This window comes from Plectropomus leopardus, chromosome 10 (assembly GCF_026936395.1).
Source record: "Plectropomus leopardus strain MGB_pleo_1.0 chromosome 10, ASM2693639v1, whole genome shotgun sequence".
NCBI lineage: Eukaryota > Metazoa > Chordata > Actinopteri > Perciformes > Serranidae > Plectropomus > Plectropomus leopardus.
The window spans coordinates 33952521-33971606 of record NC_142185.1 but is presented as its reverse complement, the minus strand read 5'-3'; the positions used below and the strand labels follow the sequence as shown (position 1 = coordinate 33971606).

Genomic DNA, 19086 nt, shown 5'->3' with positions numbered 1-19086 from the left:
CTACGCTGTTAAAATTAACTTTAATGGGCTACTGTCAAAGCCAATAACACAGTTTCAATCCAATTTGTTCTCGCAGTGTAATAATCTATCATTACAGTCCAGGGAAAGTCAGCGTGTGTCGATCTTCGGTAGTTTTCCGCCGCAGCTGGCCCTTTAACAAACACAACTTGGCATTGATGCTTGAAAAAAATGTGAATGAAATCCAGCCATTCATAAAAATAGGCCGCTGCCGCGCTGTGATTGGCCACACGGCGCCTCATGAATGATTAATCAACTGCGGACACGCCATTGGCTGCTCGCTTAACTGACAGTCTCCGTCAGCCAATCAGAGCGCGTCTCTGCGTGCCGCTCGAGCCCAGGGGAAAACCGACCGGGCCATTAACGAAAAGCTCAGTCAAGTTTTGTGAGTCGAAGGAGGCACATCAGTGTACCAGTGCGCAGACGATTACACGACTATCGACACGCTGTTTTCGTGTCTGTGGATATTAATACCGAATTCTTTCGATATAGAGGACGTCTACACACACGGACAAGGTAAGCCCTGATGTTTATTTTAACGAAAACTTGCTTTTTTGTGGCATTTTAAACGGCTAGATATTTTTGCTAGCGCTCTTTAAGAAGACTACAAACGAGCGCAACGCCATCTTATTTAAAGATATTTACTTTGTCAACCATTTTAAATCCGGTTTAAAATGTACGCCGAATTTAGTATTTCAGCGTAAGGTTGTATTAGGGATTTGTTCTATCTGCGTGGATGTTGACTTTAGCTCATCCGCGCGGTCAGGCGACTGTTTGTGATTTTTTTTATGAATGGACTGGCCATTTTTTTCCTCCCTCTGTGTTTCCACACGGGTCGAGTTTCACTTCATTGAGAAAAACAAGGGAGGGATGGGTGGAGGAAGGGCAGGGAGGGAGGTGGAGGAGGAGTATGGAGGGGAGGCGGCGGGCAGGGGGTGTCAGGTGATCCCCCAGCCTCGGCTCAACTAAAGCAGAACTTCTATTGAAAATTGGCTAATTTTGTTTTTGAAAGTTTCTCCTAATTATCCAAGTTTGTCTGTTCACTTTTTTCATCCCCGAACTGCTGTTTAGACGTAGTTCAAACTATCGGCTCATGTTTTGGCAAACTTCGTCTTGTCTTTGGTGCGTTTAGGGACCATAGGGCAAAAATTATGGTTATTTTTCATGTGGTTCAGCCTAATTTTAAACAAGCACTTGATACTGCTTCAACGTATCACAAGGAAGTTATTACTGCACTTAATATATTTTAAAGTAGAGTAGGTTTTTGCCTGAGATTTATATGCACATGGTTAACCCTTTGAAGCCTTTGCAAATTGGTGTATGCCTTGAAAAACAGAAGTCAGTGAGCATTTCAACAAGATGAATGCAATTAGTAAAGAAAATAGGTTAAAAAAAAAAAAAAAAAAAGAAAATGACTCCCCCAAAAGTGCTGAAAACTGAAGAAAAAAACGTATAAATGATTTATGTAACATAATGAAAACTTATATTTTCAATAATTATGAACATGATTTTCTGGACAATTTTCCCTTTTTTCATTTCTGTCCTAAAAAAATAATTTTCCAGGTATTTCTCTCATCACCTTTTACATTTTTTTTGCAATTTGTGACACTTTTTTATTAATTTGCTCACTGCCTCTGCCCAGGTTTTATGGGGTTAAACAGCAAAAGTGTCTGAACGCAGCACAAGAAATCTGATGTAATCACCCACCTTTCACGTTGCAGTTATTTCTTGCCATTTTATCTAAAATACTTTGAGTAAATGTAGAATAAAGTCTATAGCATATGTTTATATTGACTTTTCAGTCTTGGTTGACGCTGCAGGACCATCCGCCCCACTGAGAGCCCGGTACAGTCAGCTCTAATGTTATAAGTGTAATATGTGCTCGGTGCCTGTAATTATTGCCCAGCAGCTATCTTGAATTCGTCATCCATTAACAGGAGATGGCGGAGTGAGTCATATCGCTCTGCTGAGGGAGATGTGAGAACAGAGGGCAGTGTGAGTGGCTCAGTGTTGTGTTATTGTTGTTTAAAGGGACTTTTTTTCTTTACATGTGTTTCTGACTTTGTAGTATTGTTGAGAAAGGAAGTTGTGCAAGTTGCAGCACCATCACTTTCAGCCTCTAAGACTCTAATCAGCTCTGTGACTCGGCTTTTTCAATCCTGTTTGGAGGGCTTTGCGTCGTAGTGCACGCCACAGACTCTGAAAGTGGGACTCACATTTCTAGGTCCTTTTTTACTCGACGTAGTGCCCACAGATGGCCGCTGAGTGTGTCTTATATAACTGTATTACATGCGCTGTATAAAGGCTGTGTTTACATTGTGCGGCCTGCCTCTCACTCTGCAGGAGTCGGTTCAAAGAGCTGTTTGTTGGTTAAATGAAGGTGCTGGGGGGAGACGGTGGCCTCGTTACAGCATCTGAATATGATGCAAAGTATCAGTACATAAACACATTTCTATATGATGAAGCTCAGCACACAACAAGAAAAAATGTTAATTATAACCACTTTGACAGAGTCCCAAGTAAAATCTTAAAAATGTAAAATGTATTGCATTTAACAGAGGTCTAGTGTTGCCATGATAGTGCATTTTCCATCTTTAAATACTGACACCAAATTTTTTATAAAAGATAAAGAACAAGACTGAAGACCATGATTTGGGGGGATTTAAGTCTTTTTATATGTTTTTAAACACCACCTTAAACCCACTTTTACTACAAACCCCAAAAACAGTTATTGACATGAATAACTTAGGGTTTTGGGAGACTTTTTCCAAAATATTAATTGCTACATAAAACATGGCTTTTTGGTGACATTAACCCTTTGAAACCTGAGCAAATTGGCTTGATTGCTTTCAAAAACATGGGAAGAAGGCAATAGGCTATGAATGAAGAAATGGCCCAAAAATTAGCAAGAAATACGTTGGGTTTTTTTTACAAGTACAAGAAAATTACCTGTATTACCTAGTATTATAAATAAATAAATAAATGAAAACCTGAATTAAACAGTTTAAAACAAAACAAGGAACTGGCCCGGGGGAAAATATTAAAAGAAAAAAGAAAAAAAAACCAATTTTGTTTCTTTCTTTTCAATTTGTTATATTTTTTTTTAAATTCTTAAAATTTTTGGATACTTTTTCAAGATCATTGTCTTGTTTTTTCAGGTAATTTTCTTGTACCCTTTACCAATTCTTGCTATATTTTAGATCACTTTCACTTTCGATGCTTGTTTCCTTCCCATGTTTATGAAAGAATTCAAACCACTTTGCTTGACTTTTAAAGGGTTAATGCCTTGTTTTTAGATTGATGATTTTAATGCCTTTTAAGATTTTTAAGAGACCCTGCAGTACCATTCAGCAGCAGAGAGAGCGAGAAAGTGTAGACGTATCGATGTATCGATACTGTGAAAAATGAACATTGAAACTGTTTCAGATATTCATAATCGATATATATATATATATATATATATATATAATGTGTAGTTGTTACTCGTCCACTGGTAAAATGACAAAAATACATTTTATTGCAGTATTTTATCAGAGACTCAGTTGGATATGTGAGTATTTTTGTGGCGCCTGCTTTATGTTTTTGCTCTCGTGTTTTCCAGTGACCCGCAGAGTGACCCGGGCGCTGTCGCTTTAAAGCGAACACCTCCCCCCCCCCCCACTTCCGGAGTCCCCCCCAATCGTCCTGATAACATGGACGGATTCTATGACCAGCAAGTCCCATTTATGGTCCCACCCAGCGTAAGTGGACACATCAGTCATGACTCGACCATATGGATTAACGCCCATGTGGTCACCAAAGATCACTTCATTATACACCTCCATCGTCCTCTCAGAGGTGAAGTGACGTCTCTTCGTCTTCCTCTTTTCCAGCAGCACAAGTCCCACGTGGAGGAACCGTCTCACAGCAGGCCTCTGAACGACAGGAAGAGGAAGTTTGTGGACACAGAGCTCGCCCAGGACACGGAAGGTAACGTTGTTTGTGTTTATCAACGGTGCACGAGCAAATATAAACTGCCACAACAACATCAACTATTATTACATTTGTGGGAATTTATACTCGATATTTTTTGTTTTTCAGAACTCTTCCAAGACCTCAGTCAGCTGCAGGAGATCTGGATTGCAGAAGGTGAGCTCCACTCGTCCATCTTTTATTTGGTTTCGTGGACATAATGCTTCACTAAGGCAACATATCTTATCTCCCACTGAGCAGTTTAACGTTGAAAATAAATGTCTAATAAACATCAATTAGTCTTTAGATTTATTTGTCTTGAGACGTTTAGATTTTGGCTATTGAAGGTTGAAAAGCAAACGTTTAGTCGACGTCCTGTTTTAGCCTAAATGAAAAAGTAAACGGTATCTGTTTATATGACAAAAAATAAATATTCATAATGTAAATGCGGCAATGTAGTGTTTTTTATTTTATTTTTTTTAACAGGATTTTTATGTATTTTTTAACCCCTTTGAAACCTGAGCAAATTGGTTTGATTTCTTGCTAAAATTAGACTGGAAGCCAATGAGCAATGTAGCAAAACATGGCTCAAAAACAAGCAAGAAATAAGTAAAAGGTTACAAGAAAGTTACCTAAAAATAAGCAAAAAAAGGTTTTTTAAAAAATATCTGCTATTAGATTTTTTTCCTGTAACATAATTTGAAATATATAATTATGAGAAGATAGATTTTAAACAGCTTCTGGACATCTTTTTTTCCCCTTTTTTAATAAAAATATAATAAAAACATTTTTTAGGTCTTTTCTTGTCCCCTTTTATTAATTTCTTGCAATGAGTGAGACATTTCCTTTCTCTCATGTTTTTGAAAGAAATCAAGAAATCAAACTTTTTGCTCTGGTCTCAAAGGGTTAAACAGCTTGCAAAAAGCATTAAAATGCAGCACAAGAAAACTGATGTCCATGTTTGTTTCAACAGGTCAATATATTAAATGATCATTTTAAAATATGGTCTTAAATCTGCCCAAATGTATTCAACTCATTTTGGTCTATAACACAGCTAAAGCTTGGACCTTTAAATGACGTATATTTGCTCAGTGGGTCTGTTCCTTTTCCCAAATGGTTAACAGAAATTGGGCAAGCTTTTAGATTAAAGATTAACTTGATGAGAATGTGAAATATTGCTATTTTTGTGTAAGCAATTAGAGCAAGAAGAGCAAAGTCCAGTGCCTGAGAAACTGCTGACCAAGACCCCTTTTTGTCTTCCCCGAAAGTAGCTTTTTGTAGTTGCGCACTTTATCGAATTTCTCTGTTAGATTACATATAAAAACCTTCAAAAAACCCGTTTAGGAGATTATTTTTCCTATTTTTTTTCTCGTTTTTGTTTCCCTTCATGCCCACACTTTTTGGGCACGTAAAGGACGCTGGCGATAGATTAAATGTGCTTTTTTTTTCTCTTGTGTCTCCACAGCCCAGGTGCCTGATGACGAACAGTTTGTCCCAGATTTCCAGTCGGATAGCTGTGAGTACCTGATTTTTTTTATTGTTAATCTCTGATAATATGAGTCTGTGTCTGTGTCTGTGTGTGTGTGTGTGTGTGTGTGTCTCTGTGTGTGTGTGTGTACACCCTGCAAAGATTCGGCTTTTTTGATATCAGTCATGATAAGTAAGTTTTTAGCCTGGTTCTTGTCTGATTTGGGCAGAGATTCAAACAGTGGGGGCTGAAAATCAGGCTCTTTTTTTCGCAGCACTGCATCAGGCATTTTCACCGTTTTAAGAAAAATTGCTTCTCTTTGCTTTGAGGAAGCAGCTCTTTTTGGTTTTTTTTAGTTACTATCCTTGACCAGATGTCCACCCTCTTCTTTTATCAAAATTTCTCCATCCTGCCGAGGACAAACACCGTTCTCCGTCTTCAAAACACGGCTCTGGGAAAGGCTGCTCTCCCTCTCCTCCCTCCCTCTCCTCCATTTTGAGTTTAATCAGCCGATTGGCATGGGGCATCACATGAGCCAAGCTCCTAATCTGATTTCACACTTTCCCGCACTCAGGCCCTGCTGCTCAAGTGGGCGAGATTCCAGCGGATGGGGCAGTTTCAGAGCTGCCTGTTTCAGTCCTGCAGAACAGCTATTGCATCCCCAAAACCGCCTCCGCTCAGCCTCCGGGACGTCTCTGCTGCTCGTCGCCTTCAGGCTGCAGCCGGGGGATATGTTTGACTTATCCCCGATGGAGCGTTTTACGACCTGCCCCCTCCTCCCTTCTGTCTTTCTGAGTTTATGTTTTCGTCTGATGCGTAGGAGGTGGAGACAGGGTGTGGTTGCTGCCTGTCGCTGTCAGCCTGAGCTGCCTTTTAAATCTTGGTTAATGTTGTGCGGCGAGCTGCAAAGTGACCGCTGCTGGCCGCTGAGGCTGCAACGTATCATTGAGGCCGCTGCACTGACATGTATGTGTTTTTTAAGGAGGGCGCCATCCAAGGTCGTGTGCATTAACTGTGTGTACTCAGCTCATTGTAGAGAGCTGTTGTGGTGAAGTCTTTGACCTTGTGCTCAGTTCACTGTGTGTGTGTGTGTGTGTGTGTGTGTGTGTGTGTGTGTGTGTGTGTGTGTGTGTGTGTGTGTGTGTGTGTGTGTGTGTGTGTGTGTGTGTGTGTGTGTGTGTGTGTGTGTGTGTGTGAGAGAGACACAGCGTGGTGAGTTGCCAGGCTGCTGCAGGCCGTTCTCTCACACAAGCTGCCTTTTCACCAAAACCAGATTTTCTGATACGAGCTACAGTCAGTAAGACATCACAATGGGTGAAGCGCCGTGTCTCTGACCCAGCCTCGAACTATAAACAGGGTTCGTACGGTCATGGAAAAGCTAGAAACATTAGCAATTTCCAGGCCTGGAGAAGTTTGGAAAAACTAAATTTTACCCTATAAGCTTTGGGAAAGTCGTGGAATTTTGTTTGTTAAATCTGCAGAATAACACTTGATGTGTTTAAGGTCAGAAATGTGAAAATCCAACATCATTTCTGCTGTTATGGTTTCTGACTGTGATAAATGGTGTCCTTTGGGTAATTTTTAAAAAGAAAATATGTCTCCCATGTCTGTTTGGAAGGCATATTTTTGTTATAATCACCAAAATATTTTAAAGAATAAAAAAAGACAGAAAATCACCATTTCAAAAAATATTTTATTTTTTTAATCTATTTTAATAATTTTTAAGGGAAAAGAAATCACCAAAACAATTTTTTGAAGATCGCCATAAGAAGATTTTGTTTTAAAAAATCATTTTAAAAATTAGTGAAAAAATGTTTAGTTTTTAATGAATCTAAAAGCACTTAATATTTTTCTTTTTTTTTTCAAAAGAGATAAAAATCACCAATTCTTTTTCTTCAGGTATTGACAAAAAAAAAAGAAAAAAAATCAGCATAAATACAAAATACAGTAAATAGCAAACAGTCCCTAAATTATATTTGAATATTCAGCTCAAATTTTCAAATAATATATATATTTCAAAAATAACTGATCAGGAGCGTTGATGGTCGTTTCAGAGAATGTGTGATCCTGAAGTTTTAGAAGTCATGGATGTGTGTTGGTAAAAAAGTGTGTGAACCCTGTGTGCGTCAGTTTTGGAGTGGAGCAGCATGTGTGGTGGTCGTGTTTGAGCTCAGATGTTGCAGGAGAGGAGTTTGCATGCTTGTTGGTTAATCCGCTCACTTGCAGCCCAGAGTAAGAAAAGACGCCTAATCTCCCCATTATTTACTTTCCCCCTCTGTGTGAGGAGCCTCGCTCGAGCCATTACAGCGCGCACAGCCGAGCTCACGTGCCCATTGACTCCGCTCTGGTCCATCAGCACCACGGGTGATTTATTTGGCCCCCGCCCTTCTGTGCCAGGGGATCCAGTTTCTGCCTGGCTATTATGTGGCGCCCCGGAAACTGCAGCCCGTACGCAGAAAGCTGCAGCCAGTGTCTAATGGTTACAGCACGGGAGAAGAAAATCATTCAGCGCCATTAGATTACAGCCACACTGATTCATGAGTATTGGTACTGGCGTGCCCTAATGGGAATCAGACGAGAAGTTTGATAGCTTTTGTGTGTGCAGTGCAGTTAATGTGGTGCTACCGCGGAGTGGCGGATAGATGGTTTGTTTTCAGAGCCCAGAGTCGAGCATCATTAAGGCGGGATGATAAATTGCCGCTAAGTGGCTCTGTCAGTCCAGGGAATACACAGACGCTGTCCATACATCCATTTATCCATCAGTTCCAAATGTGGTTAAGATAACTGCTGCACTTCTGTTTATGGCTTCAATTAGGTGAGATCTGGAGTTTATCTCATGCACTCTCTCGTTCTCTGCGTCTTCTTCCCATCCAGTGATGTTTCATGGCCCGCCACCAGCCAAGATCAAACGAGAGCTGACTCCCTCCAAAGAGTTCTCTCCCTGTCGTCAGGACAGGAGTCCCATGCCCTACGGAGAGAAGTGCCTTTACAGCTACAGGTACGTAACTCCACTGCTGGAAGAGCAGGGCGGCGGACACCTGATGGAGAACTGATTTTCCCTCTCAGGTGAACGCTTTGAAACCTGGAGCGACATCACTTTTCTTGTCCTGCGTTCAGACGCCTACAAGGAGTTAAACCTCTGAAACACTTTGTTTTCAACATTGCAAGAAATGGTCCACAAATTCCAAGAAATTAGTTAAAGCTGACAAGAAACTTACCTAAAGGTTAGTTTTTAAAAAGAGCAGAGCAGTGATTTCTTATTTTAAAAAAATGTGGAAAAAAGTAAATGAGCAATTATTAGTCAAAGGTGAGAAGAAAATTACCTAAAGATACAAAAAGAGGGAAGGATTATTTAAAAAAATGTCCAGAAAAAACTTTCCTTAAAATTATAATAATTTGATATTTAAAATTGTGTTATACAAACATTCAGGTAATTTTATTAAACCTTTTTTTAACCTCAATTTTTTGGATAATTTTTGGGCCATGTGTTGGGGAAAAAATGTCCAGATACCATACTCATGATGATTTATATTTTAGATAATTTTACAGAAAAATATTACAAATATATATTTAAAAAATATTTTATTTTGATTTATTTTATTTTATTGCCATTTTCATGTTTTTTCTTTGTTTATTTTGCTCATTTTTAGGTTATTTTCCTGTAACTTTTTGAAGCTCATTTTTTGGCCATATGTGAAGTTGACGTTGTCTTCTCCCCATGTTTTTGAAAGAAATCAAATCAATTGCACGGGTCTGAAAGGATTAAAGGAGTTTCATTTTCTGCTTCGTCTCTTCATCCACAGTGCCTGCGACAGGAAGCCCACTCCCGGGTTCAAGCCATTAACTCCCCCCTCGACACCCGTCTCCCCCTGCGGCCCCACCAGCACAGCAGCAACACACCCACTGAGTGAGCAGACCCCCCCTCCTCACCCCCATGTAGCCAACCAGACCCCACGTCCAGTGCACATACAGCAGCCTCTAACGGGCTCTCCCAACCAGCAAGCACTCCCAGTCCACAGCCACAGCCCGCCCTTCGCCGTGCCGTGTGCACCACTCAACCAGGATGCCAACACCTTCACACCTGAGCACAGGTGAGCACAGCTGGACCTCTTTGCTTTTGCTTTCATACCATTTTCCCACCAAATCCGCTGTGGTTCTTGAAGAAGTTCTGTTCAGGTCTCTTGGTGCACTCCCCAAAACAACGCAGCCTGTGTTTTCTTCCAGTTTTGAGCAGAATCATGATTCAGGATGTGTCATCAACAGAAGGCTCGTTGCACAACAGAAGTAAACAATAGTAACAAGGTGGCAGATTGCATTGATTACCTGTGAGCTGTTGTACTGCTATTGCAGATGGGTGTTTTTATCCAAAAAACAAGCAGGGATTGACTGATTGTGGGATGCTCTTTTTTCCCATGATTATACTTCTCAGTCTTAGAATATGACACGCCCACTGATGTCGTCATGGTCATGGAAACCCTGCAATTTTTTAAGCGTTGGGGTAAAATTCGATAAACCATAGTATTGCGATATTGTGTGTGACAATATTGTAGTGATACATGCATGCCAAGTATTTTTTTTAAATATGAATATAGAAATTATTGATATTGCAAATAAAAATGTTACTTTTGGTAGATTACTAGAATAACAGAATCATTTGGTCTTTTATTCCACTTGTTACATATTGCTGCAGTGACACATACAGCCTGATAACATTGTTTTTATCAAATATGATAAAGTTTTCAAAGCTTTCCTTAAATTGCAGTTTAACCCTTTGAAACACGGTGCTTTCAGGTGCCTTTTAAAAGTATTCAAACCTTTGAACCCTGAGAAAACTGGTTTGACTTCTTTCAACTAAAGTTACATCTGCCTCTTAGTCTGATTTGGTTTCCCTCTTTGCCCTCCGTCTTCAGGTTCCAGCGGCAGATGTCAGAGCCATGTCTACCTTTCCCCCCGTCAGAGAGTCAGGGGCGCCCCCAGTTCCTGCCGCAGCCTCCCAGCAGCAGCGGCAACAGTCTGCCACGCGACGGCCGGCCTCCGTACCACCGCCAGATGTCAGAGCCGTTGGTAGCCGTGCCACCCCAGGGTTTCAAGCAAGAGCTCATCGACCCACGATACACAGAGCAGGGCGTACCCACCATGGGGCCTCCGGGTCCGCCCCCGGGCCCCCCGCGCCAGGCTGCGTTCCACCCCATGGCCATCAAGCAGGAGCCTCGCGACTTCTGCTTCGATTCTGGTGAGTGGAGTTTTGGGAAAGATGTCTGTAAATCAGTCGATACATTTTTGTGAATATCAAAACCTCCACAAAATGACTTTTCACTATCAAGATTTGATCCATTCAGTTTAATAAAATCAGGTGGCATAATAAATAAAGTCAGCTGCTCGGCTGCATGGGCCCAGTAATGTGGAGGATCCAGGTACTAAAACACTGCGGACATGTTGCGTTTTTTGCTTCATGCACCACTGAGCCGCTCTCGTATGAATGAACAGGGCCCCGCCTCTGTGCTGTATCCACATCTTCTTAATACATCGTTTGCAGGTGAACAAAATGCCAAAATACATCTATGTTTTCAAAAATACCCGTGTATGTGTGAACTATTTAATTGCTATGAAAATATAGAAAAGCGCCACACTGGAAGTCAGCCGCTCCGATGGCAGAGGTTACCCTCGGGCACATTGTGCACGCTCTATGGACCCGCTAATGCAGGAGATCCAGGTATTTTGATACCGCAGGAATAGCTCTCATAGAAAAAAATCTGATAAAAAAATAAATAAATTAGAAAAGTTAAATAAAACTAATTTTAATAATAATAATAATAATAATAATATAATAGAAAAATGTGGAGTACGAAACAGTTTCTGTTGGCACCGTCCACAACTTTTCACGATCAAAACGAAAAAAATGAGTACAAAACCGAACTGAAATGAACCAAACTGCTTGGTAGAAACGTAGCTGGATAAGATGTCCTTGTGGAGCTTTCTGCATCTTATTTCTCAGCGAGGAGAGAGTGATCGCCTCGGGCTGTGTGAAAGTGGAGCGGGCAGAGGGTGAGGAATGTGCCTGTCCGTGTTTGTTCTGGGCACTAACGCACGCCTGTGAGTTTTAGCATGCTGCAGCAGAGGCCCGAGCGCACAGGTGCTCATTTCACACACTCACTCTCCTTCTCTGAGAGCCTAATCTGCATCATTCCTCCAGAGTCACGCTGGTAAAGTAAAAGTGGGTGTTTTAGCTCAGCCTAAGCCTCCAAGGGCAAAAGTAAATGGGTCATCCAGCCAGGTGCGGGGAACGCTCACTGAGCCTACCTGGAATAGATCTAGGCCAGTGCCCTCAGAGGACTTGGTGACCTGCAGCAAGGCGACTTGATTGTTAGAGCCTCGGCTTTGCTGAATGCACAAGAGGCCAAATGGTGCCGGTCCGCTCTCCAAAAAAGCCTGGTCAAACAGTCACGGCAGAGATGCTGTTTACTCGCTCGGCTTAAATCAAACAAGCCAGAGCGACTGTCGGAGCATTGTTTGATCCCAACGCCCACACGCCCAGCTGTTGTCCCCGCTCTGATGCATTAACATTTCCTGAAACTCTGCATCTTTTTTTTTTTTTTAATCTTTTCTCGCTCACTCGCTCTCTCTCACTCCTTCTCTGGCTGGTGGGTGACCGGCTGGCCGAGCAGTGATGTAATGACAAATCCTCTTAGCTTCTTATGGCCTTTTAAATACCCGCGTCACAGAGGCCCAGGATCTCTGGATGGATGGGAGAAGTGCATGTTCGGCATACTGACGTGGAACATATTGTCACCGCCGCGTCGGTGGTCTACAGACGGTGACATAATTCAAATCCGTGCATTATCTTATCAGCGTTTCACAGAAGAAGGCTCCCAAGTTTCTTTCCTATTCCCTTTTTTAAACTTTCTTTATTGCAGTTATTAAAAGTGGTACAGTACTATGATACATTCAATGATATATTATGTGCACAATAAAATCAGGAAAAACTGAATATAGTGAAAAACATACAGTGATTTAAAAAAAAAAAAAACCCAAATTATCCAAAATAAATGAATGAAAAGCAATAGTAGCAAGGGATTTGACATATATCCGTAGACATTTAAAAAGACAGTTGAAGTGACTCTGACTCCCCTTTTCTTCTTTTATAATCTTTGTTTATTGTGTTACAGTACTATGACATACTCAGAGACATTTTATGTACACAATAAAGAAGAGAAAAACAGAACACTGATAAAGAAAAGAAAAAACATGCGATAATGAAAAAAGCAAAAATAAATGAATAAAAAGCAGAAGTAGCAGTCTTTTAGATATATATTAACATTTGAGGAGACAGTTTGAATGGCAGGGAGACTTTTATCAGACTTTTATATTTTACCGAAAAGCGAGCATCTGATTCCCTTTTTCTATTTTTATTGGGGTTTTTGTTAAGTGGTACAGTACTATGATATATTCAGAGAAGCATACTTTAATACTTTAATGTGTTCAGTTTTATTGTATTCTGTTTATGTTTGTTGGGGTTTTTTTTTTGTCCTTGAGTATTTTGAAAAGTGCTCTGTAAATACAGTTTATTATTATAATTTTTTATTTTATTTATTAATTTATTATTTTAATTATGCTATTGATACATTTTTGACAATGCTAAACCTCATATTCATAAAATATCATTTAAGGCTTTTTACAGATTTGCTGACACCCTGTGAATACACAGTCTGGGTATATAAAGGTTAATACACATCTGTAGCTTTATCAGCAAGGCTGAAAGTGTAAAATCCCAAACACACACACACACACACACACACACACACACACACACACACACACACACCTCTTAGTGTACTAAAACCCAGATCAGAGCACTGCACACTACATCCCTTGCATGTCCACCAAGCCTGTAAATAAGATTAGCACCGTGGTCGCTGTATTAAATCTCAATGACAATCGAGTTAGGCCAGTCCTCCCCCCTGAGGGGTCGGGGCCTGCCTTCCGTTTGCAGTGTCTCTGCAGCGCGTACCAGCCGTCTCCAGCCCCGTCCATTACTCTGTTTCCTGTCTGCTGATAAGACAACCAGAGATCAATCTTGAGCAAGTGTTTCCTCAAGTCTCTGTCTCCTCGTGTCCTCACTTAGAGGAAAGAGTCTGCAGGAAGCGGTCGTCATTGTCGAGTCTCACCGTGTGAGAACCACGGCTCTCATGCATTGTCGTGGGCGTGATTTCAAAACCTTTCCATTACTTTTCAAAGCCTATATACTTTATACTTGCACTTACCTGTTGGCAAAATGTAACTCTCTGTAAACCATATCACTGCATAAACCTTCATCTGCACGGGACCTGATTTATTACCTCTTAGCTTTATACCTGCTATTTTTGAGTAAGAAAAAGATGATTTCTCCAAAAATCTTAACTATGGTTAAAGTTTAATTTGAAACTGTCTTTAAACGACAAGTGTCTGATGTTTAGACACCCCGTCATGAATGTGACTTAACGCAGTAAAATATCTTGGACTGAATGTCTCCTCAATACAAACCATCGTCTCTGCAGAGAAGTATCAAAGCTGTGTATCTTTGTACACAGTGGCAGTCATCCAAATATATCTGTCAGCTGCGATGTGGATTTAGATGCATTACACATTTGATATAACAGTGAGGACGTCTCTGGTCTAAATTTACACCCCCGTCTTCTTTGTTTACAGAAGTGCCTAACTGTCAGTCATCGTTCGGGAGAGCGGGGAGCTTCTACCAAAATAACCATGAAAGTAAGTTGTCTGCTTTTGTCTTTTTTTATGTCTCAGATGTTTGAATTATCTCATTAGCGAGGTCCATCCTCTGTGACCCTGAACCCCCCCTGACTTATCGAGCTGCGTCGGCGATAGCCAGGTGAAAGAATAGCGGTCAGCAGCGTAGGAACGACAGCTCAAGGGGGAAGTGGATTTCTCGATGTACCGTGTGTAGCAGCTCCGCACATACAGAACATCTCTCACATCAGCAGCTGGCAGAAGCTCCGCACAATACGAGCTTCCACTCTTGGGAAGCTGCCCAGTTTTATTGCTTCGCATGCAGTTTGGATCTCAGGGGGTGAACGTGGTCACTGGCCTACATGTCAGGAAAAAAAATGTTGTTTGCTGTTTCCCACGCTCTATCTGCTGTTCCACCTTCAACCGATTCATGATGCATTTCTTTCTTTCTGTCAATTTCAGGCTTTTCCTTTGACAGAGATCCTCAGCTGTACTTTGACGATACCTGTGTGGTCCCTGAAAGATTAGAAGGTAAGACTGACAAAACAATGATATTAATGAAAAAAAACTCAATAAAAACTGAAGAAATGCACTGAAGCAACAATAAAACGAAGAAGATAGAAGGTAGATTTATTAGTGATTTTATTTATAGAGCACTTTCCATACAAGAGATGTAGCCCAAACAATAAAATGCAGCATGTGAAAATAAAAGCAAAAAAGACAATCGAAAGACAGTAGATGATAAAATATAAAAGTGATGGCGTGAAAAAAAACAGAGCCCAGTAAGATTAATAAAAATATTATTTCAGCACCTTAAAAAACAGAGTTTACAAAGTGCTTTGACAGCTAACACAAAAGCAGAAATGGGAAACTCAGCATAACAGCAGAGAGCCAAACAGTCCTACCAAACACAAGTGAGAAAAAAATATGGTAAGATTTATTTTTAATGAAAAGAAGGCAAAAATGTAAAATGCAGGGCACAAAATAACATTATTAAATACAAAAAAAGACCAAAAAGCAACAAAAGAAAAAACAGAATGAAATAAAATAAATAAAAATGAGAGAAAATAAAAAACTAAAAATATATATATTTAGAAGAAGAATGACATCAATTAAAAAGCCAAACTAAATAATTGATTTTTAGCATCTGTTACTGTTAAAGCTTAGTTAACAAAAGCTACATATAGAGAAAAATAGTGGGCTAAGACAGCTTCCCTGAGGAACACCAAAAGACAAATCGTGTTTTCTTGATGCAATATCCCCAATAATAACAGAAAAGCACTTGATATTGTGTGTGAATAGAGTAAGTTACTGCGGGCTGAGTCTGCTCTCACTGCTCACGGTGCATAATGAACAGCAAGTCCACTTCACAGTCTCCATCTGGCAGGAATGTCTCACCACACTGCGGTCGCTGAGGAGTTCAGTGCTGACGGACACTTTTTCTTCACTCTCTCTCCTTCTGCCTCCTCTTTGTTTCTCTCTACTCTCTTCTGCTGCTCTTCTTCTTCCACTCACAGGTAAAGTAAAACAGGAGCCTTCTGTGTATCGTGACGGACCACCGTACCAGCGCCGCGGCTCCCTGCAGCTCTGGCAGTTCCTGGTCACATTACTGGATGACCCGGCCAACGGTCACTTCATAGCCTGGACCGGTCGCGGCATGGAGTTCAAACTGATTGAGCCAGAAGAGGTCAGCTCCCACCACTGTCCAGCTCTGCTCCTCATGATGCAATTATTTCCATCATATCAGTTCTGTGGAGCTAACAGCTGTTTGTTTCTTGTGTCTCAGGTGGCTCGTCGCTGGGGCATCCAGAAGAACCGACCGGCCATGAACTACGACAAGCTGAGCCGCTCGCTGCGTTACTACTACGAGAAGGGCATCATGCAGAAGGTAAAGGCACGTTCACCCCTTTTTCCTTTCTGTCCTTCCAACCGCTTCCCTCTGCACGGGGGTTTTAAACCAAAAAATCACAGCCAGCGGCTGCACAGTCCAGTGATACTCAACTTATGGCCAATGGGCTAAATCTGGTCCTCAATATGGTGCTGGGTGACCCCCCAAACATTATCTAATTCACAATGAAAATAAAATGATTCACAATGGGAATTGTTGTGCTTTTAGTATGCAGAAGGTGCTATAGTGCATAAAACAGCATCAAAATAGAGCTTGTTTATTAAAACATTGCCAGTGGAGGATCCTCATCACCCCAGACAGAGGTCCTAACTAAGTCCCTGATGTCCTAAAATCCAAGAAATGTCGTAAAATCCCAGAGACGTCCTTAATTCCTAGAAACATCCTAAAATCCTTGAAATGTCCTCAAATCAAAGAAACATCCTAAAATCTGAGAAAAGTCTTCAAAACTTCACTAAGATGCAAACACATAGAAAAATAAGGTCCAGGCTGTAAAATAGAATTTACCCTTTAAGCAGTGGGCTTAAAATGTGAGTCAACGTGTCTTTTGTTGTGTCTCAGGTGGCTGGTGAGAGGTACGTCTATAAGTTCGTGTGCGACCCCGAGGCCCTCTTCTCCATGGCCTTCCCCGACAACCAGAGGCCCAACCTGAAGGTCGACCCGGACAGCCTGCAGGGGCTGGACGAAGACACGGTGCCCCTCACCCACTACGAGGAAACCGCTCCCTACCTGCTGGACGCCGGGGAGCAGTGCGTGGCCGGCTTGCCCTTCCCGGACGGCTACGGCTACTAAACGAGCAGCGGGGTCCTCTGACGCACGACACACACGTACACGCAGACACTCCCAAAAAAAGTCTCTCGACGCCCCACTCTTAAAATCCAGAGCTGGAACTGCTGAGCTGCTTGGAAAGGAAAAAAAACCTCGCGCTCTGCTCCTCCGCGGTTTCCTCCTGCTCCCTGGAAAACCTTCATAAAACTCTGCAAAGCTCCCAAGCTTAGAATGAATGAGGGAAAAACGCCTGCGACAGCTCTTCCTCTGCGCCATCACTCAAGAGAACGACGGGGTTGTGAAACCAGCGAGGGTGAACTGGACTGCAAGGGGCTGTTGTTCTTTTGGAGACCAAACGAGAAGCAAGGCGCCACGCCGCCAACTTTAAAAGACTGCCCCCCCCAGTTTGTACGAGACTGCGAGAGTTGTTGCATTTCTGATTTTGTGACAATCTGCTTTTCTTAAAAAACAATCAAGTAACCAACAGAGTAAAAACAAATCTAATGAGATATTCTAAATGCAGCACTATTCTATAGTTGCCTTTTTTGGGTCCCCCCCATTTTCATGTCACCACATCCGAACTACAAGATCCGTGAAAGGGCTTTAATTTGCAAAAACGGATTGATTAAAAAAAAAACCACACACACACAACATATTCTGAACCCACAGATCAGTTTGTTTTCTGTAGATAGAAGTACACTTTTGTTTTTTTTAAATATGCCAGCTGTTTTACAGTTTTTGTTGACTTTAGAGACCCAGAGCTCTCAGGTTTCTGGGGCGTCGCTGTATTTCAGGCTAGTCGGTCGGGCTGCTCTCTCGTGTAAATGTTCCGTTCTTTATTCGTCGTAAGAGATTGTATCCGCTTCCCTTTAGAGACTGCACCCCACGGTAGGAGCCCCACGGTCTATACAGTACTCTCCTCTCACGTCAGTTCATCACTGCTGGGTCCTTTTAGCGCTCAGAGACGGTTAGCGCTCCGTCTCCTCCATTTCAAAAGGGATACAAGATATTTTCCCAGAGGCGCTGATACTCCATAAAAGTTATTATGTATGATAAACGTTGCTCCTCTTTTCTTTTCTTTTTTTTTTTGTAATTCTGTCTGGGTGCTTAATGTTTCCTCGGCAGTGTACTACTAGTTCCTCTGATGCACCAGTATGGCAGGAGCATCAGGATGTTGCATGCAAAAATGGAAAAAAAAGGTGAAATTTTGACACCTTCTTTTGGACACCTCTCTCACACAACAGGAGGCTTCTCTTTGCATGGTGTAATGAGTCAAGACTGTGTGTCCACTAACATATCGCTTTACTGTCTTTGGACAAAAGAAGATATTTGTGATATTCTCTGCATTATTTTTTTGTGTTCATTATCTATGTTTCTGAATGGGGGGCGAAGACATATAAAGTATATATTTTTGCTATAAGGCTGCATTTGTTTTGATTTTAATGTATAAGCTGTATAGTTCTGGCTCTAATAGACATGTACCTTTTTAAATCTCAAACCCTTTTGATGCTACTACTGCAGACTGTTTCTTTAAGAGGCCTCTGGAGAACGGATGAGAAGATGTTATTATCTTGCCTGTAAAGTGTGTGTGTGTGAGAGTGTGTGTGTGCAAAGGCCAGAGTTCCACCAAAGGCCACAGTGGAGACACACATTATATCATGGGATCCACCCGGGGCACAAGGATTGTCTGCACTTGTATAGGCTTCAGTCCCCTCCCCTCACAATGTGTTTCTTACACGGCTGAGTTTATGATAATCTGTACTGGGTACAATAAACGGTCCTTTATGCTTCACTGCCTGCAGTCTTGGTGCGTTTCATCATTTTCTCCTCCTCCTCCTCCTCCTCCTCCTCCTCCTCCTCACAGTCGGTCAGTCAGCTGACTGGCTGCTGTGGTTTGGCAGTCACTCTGCTTGACCTGGTTGATTTCTAAGTCACATGCTTCCCCTGACTCTTTGTGATACATTTCTGGGTAAATGATTACTCTCCTTTAACCTGCAAGGGGGAAAAAATGTGTTTGTGCAACATTTGGGTAGCGGTGTGTAAGAGAAACACACTTGTTGTTTTATGGTTTGTCTGTAATTCGTGCTTAGGAAATATTTATTATTTTGGTTGGTATATTATTGAGCAAGAGCTGCAGACGTCAGTGACAAAACAGGCTGCAATGTTGACACTAGGGGTATGTTCGCACTTTAAATTTACACCGACTTTAACCTTTGAAAGTGGATTTCTTCCAAAAACATGGAAAGAG

At 41.5% G+C, this 19086-nt stretch overlaps 1 protein-coding gene across 4 annotated transcripts; it reads left to right on the top strand.

The window, feature by feature from the left end:
* Positions 1-373: 373 nt before the first annotated feature.
* On the top strand, positions 374-18635 carry etv5a (ETS variant transcription factor 5a). 4 transcript variants are annotated; one of them, XM_088083695.1, is made up of 13 exons: positions 374-534; positions 3620-3758; positions 3894-3987; positions 4099-4146; positions 5435-5485; positions 8312-8435; positions 9241-9528; positions 10348-10670; positions 14123-14185; positions 14627-14695; positions 15682-15851; positions 15951-16052; positions 16632-18635. In XM_088083695.1, the coding sequence occupies exons 2-13, from the start codon at positions 3711-3713 to the stop codon at positions 16860-16862; spliced, it is 1611 nt and encodes a 536-aa protein (XP_087939821.1). In that variant the 5' UTR covers positions 374-534; positions 3620-3710; the 3' UTR covers positions 16863-18635. The 4 variants fall into 4 exon arrangements, with proteins under 4 accessions (XP_087939821.1, XP_087939820.1, XP_042350911.2 ...); XM_088083694.1 differs by having other exon boundaries at positions 15951-16058; XM_042494977.2 differs by having other exon boundaries at positions 3891-3987.
* The last annotated feature ends 451 nt before the right edge of the window (positions 18636-19086 follow it).